This window comes from Cynoglossus semilaevis, chromosome 15 (assembly GCF_000523025.1).
Source record: "Cynoglossus semilaevis isolate Cse_v1.0 chromosome 15, Cse_v1.0, whole genome shotgun sequence".
Classification (NCBI taxonomy): domain Eukaryota; kingdom Metazoa; phylum Chordata; class Actinopteri; order Pleuronectiformes; family Cynoglossidae; genus Cynoglossus; species Cynoglossus semilaevis.
In genome coordinates this window covers 19,486,453-19,502,846 of record NC_024321.1, presented here as the reverse complement: position 1 = coordinate 19,502,846, position 16,394 = coordinate 19,486,453, and the positions used below count along the sequence as shown (strand labels likewise).

The window sequence follows — 16,394 nt, the reverse complement described above, 5'->3', positions numbered from 1 at the left end:
CTGTTGGGTAATCAGAGCTTTTAAAGACTCTACTATCAGCTTAATCCGGGATTTTAATTTGAAAATGGAGTTGTAGCAGATGAAATGCACTGTGAAATATGGGAACAATAGTGAGAACAAAGTGACGGTGAAGTTTACAGGAGGAGAGAGAGAAAAACACTGAACACCAGGAGTTCACCTCTGGTGAATGGAACAACAATCTCCTCCATCAGTGTGTTGGTGTTTTTTTTAATCACTAATTGTCAGTCAAATATTCCTGGTTCTTATGTCCTCAATCATTAGTTCACACACACACTTGCAGACGCTCCCTAAATGAAAACACACCACCTGAAACATTCACGTGTGTGTGTGCCATGTCTACCCGGTTTTTTATTGTCTTTATATTTTTACTTGATATTAAACTTAAAGTCGTCTCTGTTTGTTTTAAATACACATTATATTCCCTTTTGTTGACTGTATTTTCCACAGTTTCTCTCTGGGTCAACAGTACGATATACTGTGATACTACAAGCATAATGATAGATTGAGGGGGGGGGTTCCCGCCAATGTAATTGTTGTCAAATTGTCATCATAATAAAGACACAATGCTAAAATAATAAAAATTGTGACAAAGTACTTGAAGATGTAGTAAAAATATCTGCGAACAACTTCATAATCAACTATAAGGCAGTGAGAAACACAGTCAGAACTTTAGAAACCGAAAAGTTACTAACGAGATTTCCTGAAATGACAAATGAGAATCTTCGAAACACATTCGCCTCGTGGTCATGCGTTCATAAATTCAGTCATATTTATTTATTGTTTATTATTCATTCATTTAACGGAAATTCGTTTTTTTATGTTTAAAACCCGAGTATGACGGTTAAACACTCACCACCTGACGTCCCGGTGTTCCTCTTCCGGTGTTCGGGTAAAATATTCCTCCAGGGGTCGAGGTTGTGTTTGAAGGTTCTTCAGTGGGGGGGGATTCGCGGGGTCTATCTAGTGTTGGAGTCGAAATGTTACGAGAAATAATCTTAATTTTATGGAAAAAAAGTCCTAACGTTACGAGACTAAAGTCCTAAATTTACGGTCTTAAATTCGTACATTTACTAGATTAAAGTCGTAAACATTTAAATTCATTTCATCTTCATTTATTTAGTTGCAATTCAATTTGAAGTCCTGACGTTTATGCACCTTCTTTTTAATACAATAACTAATAATAATTAGTTATAACTAATAATTGTTAAACCCTAACTAATTAAAAGAGGACTGTGACCTGCTTCCGTCTGCTCACCACGGTCTGGTTCATGACGTCAACAGGGTTCGAGGCTCGTGTGTCTGTGTGTTCAACAAAAGTCAGAGAGAATTGTGGTTTAAATTTATTTCCAAAACACAACATTCGCGGCGGCAGTGATGAACTGCAGGGTTCGGTACTTGAAAAAGCCAACATCAGACACTACTATCTGAGTGTAGAGTTCCCTCTGGTGGATAACTTGAAGACGGTTATTTATTTTACCTGTAACACTGACCATCTTTATGGACAAACTGTCCTCAATAAAACACCACTATTTCAAGGCTAAAATATTTTTAAAATCCGATAAAACATAACAAACCTGTGGTTCAACACAAACACCGACCAGCGTCACCTCAAAACTGTTCACTACACATTTAGGAAACAAAACCTATTCGATATTATTATTATTTTTTTTTTTCAAATGAATTATTTATGGCTTCACCGTGACGCCATCATAACAAATCCTGTTTTCCGTCGTGGCAGCCTCAGCAGCAGCAGCAGCAGCAGCAGCAGCAGCAGCAGCATCAGTCGGCCTTGGTGAGAGCCTGGAGCCTCTGTCTGATGAGCTGATTCTCCTCCAGCATCCTGGACATGGTCTTAAGGACCGACATCTTGTCCTGATGGGAACAGAGATCAGAGGGTGAAGACAGTGAATAAACACACAAACACAACATTGTACAACAGTATTCATGCATAGAAATATATATTTATTCATACATCGTATTGTAATCATATTTACATTATATATGTGTATATTTAATGTACATTATTAAACCAAGAAGTTTAACAAAGCATTTTCTCCATTTTCACAGAGCATTATATATGATGTATAACATTATTAACTTATTAACTAGTTATTAACTCTCATGAGAACCAACCTTTTTTAATGCACCATTTGATAACCACAACCTTTATTTTATCATAAAAATGAACTGAAATACTGAGCAGCGAGTTCAATAACAGTGAAGGGACAGTGGTCTACTTCCGGTTCACGGGCCTACCTTGTCCTTCTGGTTCTGTGGTTCGTTATTGTGGTTCTGTGGGAGAACGACACCGTCTTCAGAGACGTCGGCTTCACTGGCACCTGGTGAAATAAAACAACACAAAAAAGAAACGACACAGAAGTTCAGTCATTGGTCGGTTGATGTGACGTCACTCAAAACCCAGCGCCTGTGCGAAAAGTAGGTGGAGCCACCTGAGGGCTAACTGACGTATGTCAATCACGGCTTTTACCGATTATGAGGAGAATATGACGATGAAGTCATAAAAACGATTCTAATAAAAAATATATAAAGTCAATAAAAATAGAGATAACACCGCAATTCTATCGGCATATCGTTGGTTCAGACCTGACGTATTTATCCCAACTCTGTGACGCGATCATCGGTCATACGGTCTCACTGTTACGACTGAAACCTGGTCTTTCTATTTACTTACTGACAGTGCATTTACCCTTCTATATACACACGGTGGCGCTATGTTAACAGTTAAGTTTTACTGACGTCAAAGTTATTTTTGTGCGGCATGAGCTGCTCTAAAACCTACGACAGACAGACGTCGAGCGACGTGCTAACACGATAGCTAACCTGCTAACAATAATAATTAATACAACAGTGTATATTTAATTACCCAGCCAGTCTTCCACGGACTCTGACGACCTTAAGCGCCACATCCAACTCCCCGGTCTCCGGTCATCTCCCATTCTCTCTGGTAAAGTGCGAGCGTTTATTATTGGTAGTTTGACTATTAACGGCACCCGTGGTTTCTCCCTTCGTTTTCTTTTCTTCCCGCGCTTGGCCACGTGACTGGGACCTGTGCTCTGCTCCGGGGTCTGGTCCACCGTCTGGTCAGTGATTTGTTCCATGTTTTGCCCTAGGGGTCGCTCTATGTTGCGTTCACTGCCCTGTTCCATACAGTGTCTAATGGTGTGTTCAATGGTCTCCTCGATGCTGCAGTCAATGGTCTTCTTCATTTTTCGTGGTACCGTCTGTTCCATGTCGTGTTCCATGTCGTGTTCCATGTATATATCACTGTTTTGGTCCATCTTTTTGCGTTTGTGCGCCATCTTCTGGTCCAGAGTCTGCTTCATGCACATGTTAATGGTCTGTTCGGCTGTTTGGTCAATCATCTGTTCTATGATGACATCATTGTTCTCCTCCACTGTCAGATCCATACCCTGACCCGGAGGGTGCTCAACGGCTGGTTCCACAGGCTGATAAATGGCCCGCCCCGCTGTCCTGTCAATGGTCTGTTGATTAGACTGGTGAGTTGCTTGTTTTCTGCACTGCTCAATGGTCTGTCTGACAGTCTGGTGAATCATCTGTTTGAGGGTACGTTCAACAGCTCGCCTCAAGGTGTCTCCCATGGTCTGTTGACTGTTATAGTCTACACGGTGGCTGGACGGTCTACTGGACACGTCAGACTTGTCAATGGTCCGTTCTGTGCCCTGATCTCCAACAGTCTGGTCAGTGCTGTGTCTGTTCATGTGTTCCATCGTCTGACCCATGGTCTGCACCATCGTCTGACCCATGGTCTGTCGTCTGACCCATGGTATCGTCTGACCCATGGTATCTGTGGTATCCATAGTTTGTCCAGTAGCCTGATTGATGGTCTCATCCATGGTCAGTTTTTCACTTTGTTTCACGTTCTGGTTAATAGTACCTCTGAAATCTTGTTGCATGTCCTGGTGCCCAGTCTGTTCGATGGTCCATTCATTGTTTGGTTCATGGTTCTTACTAATAGACTGGTCAACACTGGTCTGGTCAGTACCATGGACCATGCCCTTGTCCATCGTGTGTTCGGTGAACTTGTAAATAAACGGATCGACGGTACACTCCATCGACTGGTCCCCTGAGTGTTCAGAGCTCTGTTCAAAGATTTGTTCCATGGTGTGTTCACTGACAGGTGCGATGGTTTCTTTCATGGTCCGATACATAGTACATGTCACTGTGCTCAATGCTACAGTCAGAAGACTGGTGAACGGTGTTGACGTCGTAGTGTTACATCACTGCACATAAAACTGTGCTTTGATAGTGGACACAGATCAAAGCCATCCTGGCCACTTGTGTCAGATCAAAGCTAAGCTAAGCTAACCACCGTCACATCAGAGCCTGAATGGCTTCTTAACCCTGGGAGGTGGGACGGGGGGGAGGGGGCACTGTGATGTGGGCTGATGGGAAGAATTCTTATATAATATATATATATTATATAAGAATTATAGTTCTAAAATAACTCCAAATTGTCAATGCTTGAAGAAGGGGGGATGGAGGGGCTGTAACTATAGCGCCACCGTGTGGTTCATCTTTGTTGTTGTTGCTGAATGATGCATATATAGTTCATATTATTCACTTCATATTAAACACTGGGCCTGTTACCGACCCCCACCTGACCCCCCAGCTGACCCCCCAGCTGACCCCTCAGCTGACCCCTGACATTTCCCGCTGAGTGAAAGAAGCTCCGTGTCTCATCACAGACTCGTGACTCTTCCTCACAGCTGTTTTTATTCATTCAACATCTCACATTACAAATACTTCAAATGTATGCATACAGTTACAAAGAGTTGGCAGCAGGTGGCGTTATGACATTAGATCTTTGTTTTCACTTCAATACTACAAACCAACCATAAAAACTGACTTCTGTTGTAGCATAAATTAATCAGGGTGAGAATAAAAAAAAATCAGAGATGACGTATAAATGTCCAAACAGCTTAATAAAAATCAAAATATCAGGTAAAAAAAGTTAATAAATATAACCTTCCCAGCATACAATTAAAAACGATTGAAATTTTGCAATCAAGTAATACTAAGACATAATATTCTTTTCATCTGAAAGTGTGGAGCACGATACAACAATTAGAAAAAACTAGACATGAGTTTAACACGTCACCCCAAAAATAGAACAGAAATCTCAGCAAAAATCAGAGTTAAACATTTCAATTGAAAATATAGCAAATACTAAATACATCATCAACCTATTATGTACAATGTTTTCAATCACAGTAGCATGGTTGTAGCAAAATAAGTAAATAAGCACAAAACTAATGTTAAAAAATAAATTTAGTTATAAATTACTGTCTGTTTTTTTTTTTTTTTTTTTTTCCCGCTGACAACAGTATGAAGAATAGAAAAGAAGGTTTGATTGACAGCCTGGTCTGTGGAGGTTCAACCACTTACACTGCGGACACTTGTTTCTGGAAAGAATATTGCACATAATGGCTCAAAGTTAACTTGCAACATTAAATCACATTCAGGTTATGTCCCAAAGCATGCCACATCACAAGGAGGGGGGGTGAGGGGTGAGGGGTCAAGTGATGACCTACTGAGTGTCATCTACATTAAATAATAACAATAATAATTCAAAAGAAAAACACAACAGACAGATCCAAAACTGGTCCAAGTCTTGTCTCTGTGTGGATTGCATAAACGTCACGTCTGTGAGGAAGGCAGACTCCAACACCAGATCAGAGAGGCTACGAGAGAGAGAGAGAGAGGTGATCTCCAAGACATGAGGAAAAGAAAGGCGTTGGAAGGAGTTCTAGTGCATTCCACGGGGCCCTGCATCAACACTAGCCACGTCGTGTGTAGAACATATGAAGCATGCCAAGAACAGCTGGAACTCGCAGGCAGTTCCAGAAAGAGCCTCTAAATATTTCAACGGCTGATACCCGCGGACACGGACCCCGACCGTGAGAATCCCACCTACAGTCGGAGCCAAACGTCAGCCTACGTTGATAATGTTCTCGTTGACAGCCTTGGTTCCATTTTTGTTTTTGTTTTTTTCCTTTATCTACAGAATCACATCGATGCACCAGACGATTTTCAGTTTCACCAGCACTTAAATATATAAAAGCTAATTGAAAATTATATTAATATCATTCATCTTTTTCTTTTTAAATTAAGTTTACCATAAATGCAGTTTTTTTAGTAACAAAGGTACAAAATTATTTTTCACCAAGTGAAAAAAAATGAGGTATTGCAAAAAGAGTTCTCCCATCTGTGAAAAATGTGCCTAAAATGACTATTGAAAAAAATATTTATAAAAGTAGTGCATAATAAATGTATATATGTTCATGACAAAATAATCAGCTATAAAACACTGTACAAAAATCAGCAGGCCATGTATAAAATAATATCTTTATCTCTGTGACAGCGAGGTCTAGCTACTACCACAACCAACCACAACACTTGTTATAGAAGCTCCAGTCATTATAGAACGTGCAGTGGTGCACCATGGGAAACAGCTCAGGGAGACCACACTGTGTATCCCCATGACTTTGTACTGCATTAGCATGTTAGCATGTTGGCGTCCAGTGCCATTATCCCTGACGTTATAAAGTAAGCAAATACGACTGCCAACACCTGAGCCCCGAGGGCCGCGACTTTGACCGCTACAACTCTGAAACCCCCGCGTCCTGATCCTGACTCGTCACTCCAGCCGCACAACAAGCGGACGTGGGCGTCATCCTACCAACCCTCACATCGATGTCTGCTTCTGATGACGTCTTTTAGGCCAATCTTTGGTTCACCCTGACCGGTGGCAAAGTGTAAACTTTTCAAGTCAAGACCTTAAACATCCTGCCAGCAGCGTTTGACAGACTTTTTCTTTTTTTTTGTTTTTAACTTCTTCTGCCTGATGCCAAACATTTCACTGCTTGAAAATCTCAAGTCTTCCAACTTTTTTAAACCGCCTTGTTTTCTGTTCTGTTCCACTCCACCTTTGGTAAGTTCTGTTCTTCCATCCCATCATCCTGCCAGCAGAAAAATTAACAAAAGCCCCGCCCACCTCAAACCCAACGTTCATTGTTAGTACACAGATTCAGGTACGATGAACCTCACGTGAACTCTTATTTTAGACAACAAATGTAAGCAGCTTCACCAGTTAACGCTAGAAAAAAAAAAAAAAAAGTAGTCAAGTCAGAAAACCAGGTCTAAATCCAAATCTTATGCACCGTCATGCACACGTGAAGTCAAAAACCTAAACTGGATTTTCACTCTTAACATTTACTTCTTTAAGAAGGCCCAATTAAAAAATTATATAAAAAAATAACTTAGATTTTTTATTTTCTTAACTTAAAAGAAAAGTGCTTTTAATTTTACAGCCCGTACCCTGCCCACAATCGCCCCCCCCCCCGTCCCTCCCCGGACCTCCATCCTCCCCTCGCCTCAGTTCCAGCGGAAGGATATGTGTCGAGGTCGATCCCCTCCCTCCTTCACCAGCGGTTTGTGGAACTCGCGGCCGGCTCGGGAGTGGATGGCCGCCCAGCAGTACTCGCAGTAGTACTGCAGACAGGTCACGTTGGCGCAGAAGAAGGGGGCGAACTTCCCCCCACACCGCGTCCCCTGGCACTCATCGCACAGCTGGTCATCCAGGACGTATGGCTTCACTTCCACCTGTGAGGTCAGAGAAAAACAAGTCAACCTGTGTGTGTGTGTGTGGGGGGGGGGGGGGGGGGGGCACCCGAGGGGCGCGCACCCCCACACTCTGCGACTCACCCGTTTATCAATCTCCCCGTGCTGCAGTTGGACAAACCGGGCACTAATGGCCGCTATGTAGCTCTGCTGATTGGAGAAGGCCACACGCCCCGCCCCTTTCGGGTACTTCAGTTCTGGGTCGGTGTCGATTCCGGCATAGCACACTCCCCCATACAGACGGTCCATGATCATGGCGAGCTCCACTGTGGTGGTGACAGGAAGTGACTTAGTCAAACTCAGCTCAGCTCTGCTGCTGACACCAGGGGAGGACCAGCTGCAGCACAGCTCTGACCACTGCTCTGTGCTGCTGGTAGGTTTACAACATAAAATGCAAATGTGCCAGACTTTTATTTTGAAGGTCCACACTGACAACAATATGAAGACAATGGGTGGTTTATTCTGTCCCTCTGTGGCCTGGTGTCACATGACCCATGACTCAGTGTCTGTCTGGGTGCCTCGCTCGTTGGGAACCTCTGGTGTACAGTAAGTGTCACTGCAGCCTTACCTGCCCTCAGGGGTCGGGGGACGCCTCCCACAAAGATGGTCTTCCTCGGGTCCAGGGGTTGAGATCCATCCATGACAAAGTCACTGTCGTTCAGGTTCCAGGGTCGGATCTGGACCTTTAGGATCGAATCAGGATCATGATTACTCCATGTCCTCATACAGTACTACATTTAGAAAGTAATGAGTACATAATACACACATCAGAGTGACTAGAAGTACTACTACAGGAAAAAGACACCACAGAAGAAACGTCTGTCTGAGCAGAACCTTGGGTCCGTTTCCCTGGGACCAGGGAGGCAGACTGGTCCAGGACTGACTGACACTCACAGGTTTGTCTTTGATGGTGGGGCTGGACACACACAGGTAGAGTTTGCCGTCCTCCTGGATGCAGGTGTCGATCAGAGCTTGGACAGAACTCTCGTCTTGGAACAGCAGAAAAGCGTAGCCTGGAGGGAGCGACCAGTGACATTAATCAGGTGCTGGTCTTCAACGTCAGACTTCTGGTCTGTGAACTCTCATCGCTGCGGTGTCGGAGCGCTGGACTCACCTTTAGGTGGGAAATAGGACTTGCTCTCGGCCTTATGGGGCCAGTCCACGAACAAATGACCGAATCGACGGAAACTGGCAGTAATTTCATCTGGAAGTTACACAGGTTGAAAAAAAAAGAATTATTTGATATACCAGAATAAAAATAACAATAAAATGATTTAAGACAATGTGATTGTAAATACTTGAGTGAATCATTTACCTTCATCTATGTCGGGGGGCAGCCCTCCAACAAACACCTTACGAGAATATCTCTCTACGCGTTCACCGTTGAGGTGGGGGAAACAGTGGGCGGAGCCTAGGCCTGGCAGTCCCTGGTCACCTGACTCATCCTCGCCAAACGAGCGCTCATCCTCCATAGGAAACAGAGAGGAATTACCTGAGGGAGAGAACAATGGATGATGGGATTGGACAGTGTCCGCTGGTTCTGGACCCAGGGTCCAGTACTAACAGGAACCGATTCAAAAAAACCAACAGACACAGACACGAGCGCATTATGATGACACAAAGACGGAAAGTTCTAGGACGGGTGACCTTTGAACACCTGACCCAGGAGACGAAAACCCCTACTACTAAAAGGTCAGACGTAATCAAATAATAAAAATAAAAAAAGCAGACAATCTCAGACACAAAATGACAAAAAGGGAATCATTTCAGATGTTCTTGAACCAGAGGTCTCCAAACAGATGACTTCAAATAAAATGATAGGGCTAATATTAAAACAAATCGTAAGGTCATCGAGGTCAAACTCCGCATCGGTCACAGAGCACAGGTCCAGGTGAGAACCAGCTGTGGTGATTCAACAGTACTGTAAATAGTACTGGAACTTTATTTTGAAGGTCTTTCCTACGGCTCTGCTGAGACTTTTATTTTGGCGGGACTCCTCACACCTGTCCACGGGTGTCTGTTACTGCGTGTGGTATTTATTTTTTCTTCTTTAAGCCTGGTACCAGAGTGACCCAGTACCAGTACCAGTACCAGGACCAGTACCAGTCTGCGTCCCAGTGTTTGGAGACCTTTGTTTTAAACAATGAACAAATGCAGACACATCGACCAACGTTACCTCGTCTTCTGCCATAACTTCTGGCTGCATGTAAAACAACAACAAAAACAACAACCTTAAAAATGTTTTTTAAAGAAAACTAAATAAAAATCTGCAAAACAAAACAATTAGGTTGTAGGGATCAACACTCAAAATGGCTGCCGCATCGGCCATTTTGAATTTCCCAAAGGGCAGAAACTGCTTCAGAAAATCATGACAGTCAAGTGACATCCCATCGTTTCATCACCCACGGTAACCACGGAGATCATGTCACTGCGGCCTTTTATGTCAGCCATTTTAAAGATGCCCGTGATGATGTTTTGGCCTCTGACCCCCGCCGACCCCCGTCCCCCCCGCGCCTTAACTGCTGGTTATTTACATACCGTTCAGAGGCAGCGGTCCGTCTCCCCCCTGGTGAGAGAAGCTGTAACGTCCTGTGACAAAAACAGACAAAGTCTCAAAATAAAGAAGGAATGGAAAAATCCAGAACGATGGAGTCGCCTTAAAAAACCAGAAGGTTCCGCCGTGTTTGTGTGTGAACCCACCTTTCAAGGAATCCTGCTCCGCCCTCATGATGTCGATGAGCGAGTTCTCCAGAGAGTGCATACTGAAGCCGTCAAAGGAGCGCGTTCTCTCCTGCAGAACGACATGGACACATGAACCGCTGGTACCTCCACCTCCCACTGGGGGCAGAGCTGAGGCAACAAAAAAAAACTGCACAGAACCTTCCCTGAGGAAGATGAGTTACTTCAGAATACCACTGACCACCAGGTGACCCAGGTGGGCTGAATATTTCTGTGGCCAAAAAAAACAGGATGGAAACACAAAATAAGGGTCGCGGCACCGCACTGGTGACACAGAGCAGATGATCGGAGCGCTCTCCTTCATCATCCTGATCTTCATCAGTCTTCAGACACCAGCAAATACATGGAGTGTCAACTCGAATCCCCTGCTCAGCTACAGCGTCACCACGTCTCCACCTCAGTGACTTCTTTGATAAACTTGTCACAGACAAACATGTTCAACAGGGTTAGTGTCGACTCCGAGTCAGGAATAAAATGTTCGACCCCCCCTCGACCCCTTCCCCCCCCAGTCTTCAGGCAGCACTCCAGTCTGGAACAGACTTTTACAGATCCATATTAATTCTTGTTTATACGGGACAGAGACCAGTACGGCCGACACTGTTGATGCAGCGTGTTGTGTGGCTTAGCCAATCACAACAAAACTGTCAAATAATCCTGTTATTTCCAGACATTAGACACAGAGCAGAAAAGTTCCAAACCTGATTGGACGTCCAGCTCTTTTGTGTTTAGACCAGACCATAATAATAGGCGCTCACCTGGAAAGGGTAGATGCTGTCGCTGCGGCTCATGCTCTCCTCCACCCAGCCCTTGTGATTGAAGCCAGAGCTGTTTCGGGAGAACTTCTGGGGGGGGACCTGTGTGGACGGACAGACTGGTCAGTGACACGTCTGAACGTCGGAACATTCCTACCACGTGACGTCTGTTGGTGGCTGCGTTCCTACCTGGTTGTTGGGGAAGGACTTCTTCAGTGAAGAGATGGAGTTAAGGCCAGTCACGCCCCCAACCACCCCTCTCCTGTAGTCTCGACTCACCTGAGTGCCCCCCCAGCCACCATACCCACCAGGGCTCCAGGAGGAAGACGGGGGAGTGGAGGGGCTTTGAAAGCTGGCCCAAGGTGAGGGGGGTTTGTTCTGGGTGGGGCCCAGATGAGGGAGCTGGGTGAACGCTCCAGTGCGATGAGGATGTGGAGAGAACGAGGGCTGGGGAGTATGAGGACTGGCCGGGGAGCGCCGGTGCTGCTGGGGCACACCCTGACCGTGGGCGTGGTAATGCTGAGGGTGGGGTGCAGGAGCATGGTGCTGGGAGACCGGTCCAATCTGAGGGGAGAAACTGCCCCCTGCCCCAAAGCCAGGACCGGTGTGGTGGGAGAAGTTCTGGAACAGCAGAGGAGGTCCGTTGGCATTGGAACTAGTGGGGGCAAAAAACCCTCCGATGTCCTCACCGACAATGGGGGACTGACTGGACTGGACGGCAGGGGACCAGTTGTTGAAGCTGGTAAGTGAAGATGCGGAGGAGGTGGCTTGTGCGATGTTTGTACCCATTCCCAGGCTGTCCTGGTAGTCGAAGCCGGGCAGCACCGGAGACTCCATCCTCAGCTTCTCCTTCCCACCGCTGCTTTCCAAGGAGCCCTTCTCCAGTGGACCATCGTCAGGGAGAGCTCCATCCAGCTCCCCTAGTCCTCCCCCAGCCTCCTGCTGGCACGGAGACAGGGACTGGGGCTGGATCGGAACCTGAGACTTCTCCTGCATGTCCTGGAGGTCCAAGGCCTTGGACTTGTCCGTCTCCAGAATCTCATCTTGCATGTTAGTGTGTTGGGCTACTGTAGGGAACAGCCAAGCGCAGCCCCCATTAGTGGAGCAGGTGTTGTTCACGAAGGAAGGTGGGCTGGGGGGGTCGGAAGGGTGGTGCTGTGTTTGGAGGTGAGGAGGGATCCGTACGGGGAAAGCAGATTTGCTGCTGCTGCTGCTGCTACTGTTCTTCACCAGAACTCCAAACCCGTAGTCCCCCATTTAGGACACACAGAGAACCTTAAGTTGACCTTTGGCTTTCTCCGGCTTCTTTATCCTTAAATGAAGAAAGACAGGGGGGTGGGGGGGGGCATGGAGGGGGTGAGGAGGTAAGAGAGGATTGTTAACCTTCCATGAATCTGTTTTTCCATGTAATAACACACGTCTGTACCGAGGCAGCGGACGAGCTCGGGTTGCTGCCCGGGCTGTGATACAATCGATGAGGTCGAGTCGTTGACCATTAAAGGCCTCCGTGAAACCTAACCCTGGGAGCAGGGGCAGCCGAGGAGCCGCGGGCTGAGCTGCTGCAGCTGAGGCTGACGTCTCCAAAGGTCGTTAGGCAGCTAGCAGCGGAGCTAACAGCTGCTCTGCCTCCGTACATGTGTTAAATCCCACAGCTCCAGCTTTGACGTTAATGTTTAACACAGCGAACAGGAATAAACACACAGACACACACACATACACACGTACCGACTTGGTGTTCCGACCCGGAGCAACGAGCGCCTCGTCAGCAAAGCGTTAAAATAGAACAATATTGATGGCGTCTCCTGTCTGTCCTGTATCTACTTCCCTTCTTCGAGCCGCTAGGCTAGGATAATAGCCGAGAACAGCAGCAACCTCCGCCCCGACGACGATGCACATTCACTGGGAGACGTTAAGTACGTAGTGAGCGGCCGACGCGTCCATCGAAATGTCTAACGTTCACGACATCGTCACATACGGTGGCGGACCGAGGCGGACGTGACAAGTTAGAAACAGTGAACGGTTTGTGAACGACCTCGTCCGTTCTACGTCCTGTTCGTTCAATGTCACACAGTCTCTACCAAAGCCTGGAGTCGTTTTTACTCTACAAACAACATCTCTCTGCCTCGAAGGCGCTTCACGCGTAGCTGCAGGACTAACTGCGTGCTGACGTGTCGGACATATTTACCTTTAATTCGGCGACATGACCTTATGGTTTGGATGTTGCCATATTTTAGCGTTTTTCCTTTTTCAGCATTTCCTAGGCAGCCGGTGTAAATGGTCTCCTCTCTGTTCTCGATGACAGCTGGGCCAGTGGGGAGACACTTCCGTCTGCGGGTCCTGCCCCCTCGTCAGGCTGCAGCCAATGACAATCAGGATTTCCCCGCCGAGCCCCGCCCACAGGAGGGGGTTGTATCCTGAGAGCTGATTCGATGGTTCCGATAAGCCCCGCCTTCGCCCCGCCTTCTCAATGAAACGTACTTTCAGCCCAGACGTTGTCCTCTAAAAAAGGACGGTTTTATATCAATGGGAGGAGTCGTTGGGATTAAGAAAAGCAACGTTGATCTAAGGAAATGTTTTCAACAACAATTCCCACGAAGGAAAAAATATAGTTTTGACAAGAGAGTCGTTAAAAGTCAAACTGACCGACAGGAATGTTGGAAACCAGACAAAACCTGTTGACATTTGTCTGTCCACAGATGTAGAGATGTAGGCTGAGGTTGACCCTGGTAACTCAGTCACGTGGTCACGTGGTCCGAGACCAGATCAGGTGACTTACTTGTGTCCTGCAGGTGTAGCTGCAGCACCCCACCCACTGCAGGGCCAGTTGGAGTGGTTTAACAACACAGCTCTGTTTGGCTTGAGCTTCTGGTTTGTTGTTCAAAAGAACAAACCTGCTGCTCCAGGCCTCACGCAGGACGCCACCCACTGGCTAAGACCTGGCGTGGTCACGTGCACACCTTCGAGTGCATGTTCCACCACCACCACATTTATCTTCATGTTTAATACAGGCCTTCAGTGTCGGGCAGTGACATCAGCAGTGACATCAGCAGTGAACACTGAGACTCACACTGCAGCAGCTGGTCATTAATTAGTTAGTTTAGTTCATACTGAAGCTATTAACCAGGACAAGACAGGACAGACTGAGGTCGTCACCAGGGCCCTGAGGTCAGAGGGACCTCCAACCCTGAAATCATTAGAAAAGATTAGGAATGATTCGTTCATTAACTGGGCTGTGCAAGTTAACAGGTTATAAAGGATTAGTTAATTAACAAGAGCAGTTATAGTGGGTTATATTTTTAGATAAATTATCTAAATGTTTACTACGTTATCATTTGTTCAGCTGCCCCCCCCCCCACCCTCCCTCTTCCTGCGCACGTGCAGATAAGATTGAGGAAATCGGTCACAAAGCGATTAATTAGCGACTAATATTTAACAGCAGTTGACGTCATATCACATTAAAATCACACAGGACATTTAAATTTTAAATGACACTGGCCTCTACAAACTGTTTATCTCTACCAGTGACATGTCTCCATCTAGTGGTAATATAGCACCAGTGCACACTGTGAGAAGTACATTAACAATCAAACCGTCGTTCTCAACAGCTGAATCCTTTTCCGGGTCACGACCTCTGTTCTTCCGTTGAAACGAGTGGACATTTTCACCCTTTTTAAAAAAAAATCTGCGTCGGTATAAAGTACAATTTAGCTGAAATAAATTCATTAATCCGTCGTTCACGTACTACTGCGTGATCCTCCTTCAGGGTCTGGGGCATGGGGAAGGCTGAGGCAGTTCCAGCAGTCACCAGGTGAGGGCAGAGTTATATCTAGGGTCACATACAGCAGCGTCTATCAACACGTTTCGAACCACATGAATTCAAGACACAAAGATCTTCAACAGCTCCTGGAACTTTCTCTGGTTTTATTTTATAGGCATCTGCTGCCACCTAGTGGAAGAGTATTTAATTGTTCTGCCTGCTGAGTCAAATTAGTAGCAGCGTAAAAACAATACTTTCAGACAAATGAAGTGAAATGGTATCATTACACACACAAACATGAGGAAGATATAAATATAAGAAGATAAGACGGGTTTGTGATTTTAAAGGCGTTTATAGGATCAAATGTCTGATAAGTTACAGATGAGGTTCAACTCTGAGACCACGTGCCGTGAACAGTGAACAGTGAACAGTGAACAGGAAGTCGTCGTGCCTAGAGGAGACGTGAGGAGTGAACTCTAAGACTAAGTGACAGAGTAGTTTTATTTTCCATTCAAGCAACTACATTGTTACAAAAAGCCGTATCAGAGGCGAGGACAGAGAGCTGATCAGATTGTCACTTTACACACATACAGTACATTCTGGTAGAATTAGCTTATGTCTGTGCCGGGACGTCAGAGAATCCCAACTTCCACAAAAGAGAAAAAAAAAAGCCTGAAAGTCTCATCCAAGAGAAACAGGATCAGAGTTCGTCAGGGAAAAAGAAAACCCTTCAAATGAGCCACAAAAACACACCAAGAACCGGGGGGTGTGTGGGGGAGGTGGGGTGGGGGTGGGGGGGCAACCAGGGGGTGTGACAAAGAGGAGCAGTAGGAGGAGCTTCCAGAGATGATTCCGTCTTCGTCTCCGTCTGACCTGGCTCTGGTGCTTTGATGAAGAGAATCAGAACCCAACTCTGTGACGGGTAGACCTCCACGTCTCCTCTGATCCTCTGATCCTCTGATCCTCTGATCCTCTGACCTCGGTCCTAGACCAGAGTGGAGTCAAGGCTGACGTAGACTGGGCCGAGGTCTGGAGATGGAGAGAGGTCTGGAGTTCTTTCCTCAGGAGCAGGAGACGAGGAAAGACAAAAAAAAGGCTCTGAAAGACGAGGTGCTGCTGAAGTCGGGGCCGCAGCCGCTCAACTGAAAATCATCAAAGTGCAAAATCTGAAACTTTTGTGGCTCAACATCATCAAACGGCTGAAGAACGACCGTTTCCACGCTGCAGCGACACCCGGTGGCTGACGTTCTTTACATCAGAGCCGCGTGCCGCCGTCACTCCAGGTGTGGATCAGTCACCTTGTCAACGCTGTGATCATCTTTGTTTCTGAAGAAAAACCTGTTCATCATCTGGAGAGACGCGTGTCAGAGGAGTGGGCTTCAAACACAGGGAGTCCACAGACGGGGGCGGGGGGGGGGGGTTTTTGGCTGGGGTTCAGCTCAGTCTGGGCCCGGGGGTTAGTG

General features: G+C 46.2%; 2 protein-coding genes across 6 annotated transcripts; both read right to left on the bottom strand.

Moving 5' to 3' along the window:
- Positions 1 to 1,343: 1,343 nt before the first annotated feature.
- Positions 1,344 to 4,290, bottom strand: LOC103391468 (uncharacterized). Its single transcript, XM_008327740.3, has 4 exons — positions 3,839 to 4,290; positions 2,906 to 3,802; positions 2,278 to 2,360; positions 1,344 to 1,893 (listed from the first exon to the last, which is right to left on the bottom strand). Exons 1-4 carry the CDS (start codon positions 4,209 to 4,211, stop codon positions 1,801 to 1,803), a joined length of 1,446 nt encoding a protein of 481 aa, XP_008325962.1. The 5' UTR covers positions 4,212 to 4,290; the 3' UTR covers positions 1,344 to 1,800.
- A 463-nt stretch (positions 4,291 to 4,753) lies between these two features.
- Positions 4,754 to 13,548, bottom strand: LOC103391469 (cytoplasmic polyadenylation element-binding protein 4). Of its 5 annotated transcripts, none has more exons than XM_008327743.3 (12): positions 13,360 to 13,548; positions 11,364 to 12,479; positions 11,178 to 11,276; positions 10,384 to 10,474; positions 10,222 to 10,272; positions 9,860 to 9,883; positions 8,999 to 9,175; positions 8,798 to 8,887; positions 8,578 to 8,696; positions 8,252 to 8,366; positions 7,768 to 7,949; positions 4,754 to 7,665 (listed from the first exon to the last, which is right to left on the bottom strand). In XM_008327743.3, the coding sequence occupies exons 2-12, from the start codon at positions 12,429 to 12,431 to the stop codon at positions 7,438 to 7,440; spliced, it is 2,244 nt and encodes a 747-aa protein (XP_008325965.1). In that variant the 5' UTR covers positions 12,432 to 12,479; positions 13,360 to 13,548; the 3' UTR covers positions 4,754 to 7,437. The 5 variants fall into 5 exon arrangements, with proteins under 5 accessions (XP_008325965.1, XP_008325963.1, XP_008325964.1 ...); XM_008327741.3 differs by having other exon boundaries at positions 11,364 to 12,486; positions 13,360 to 13,546; XM_008327742.3 differs by lacking the exon at positions 13,360 to 13,548 and adding an exon at positions 12,900 to 13,337 and having other exon boundaries at positions 11,364 to 12,486.
- Positions 13,549 to 16,394: the final 2,846 nt, after the last annotated feature.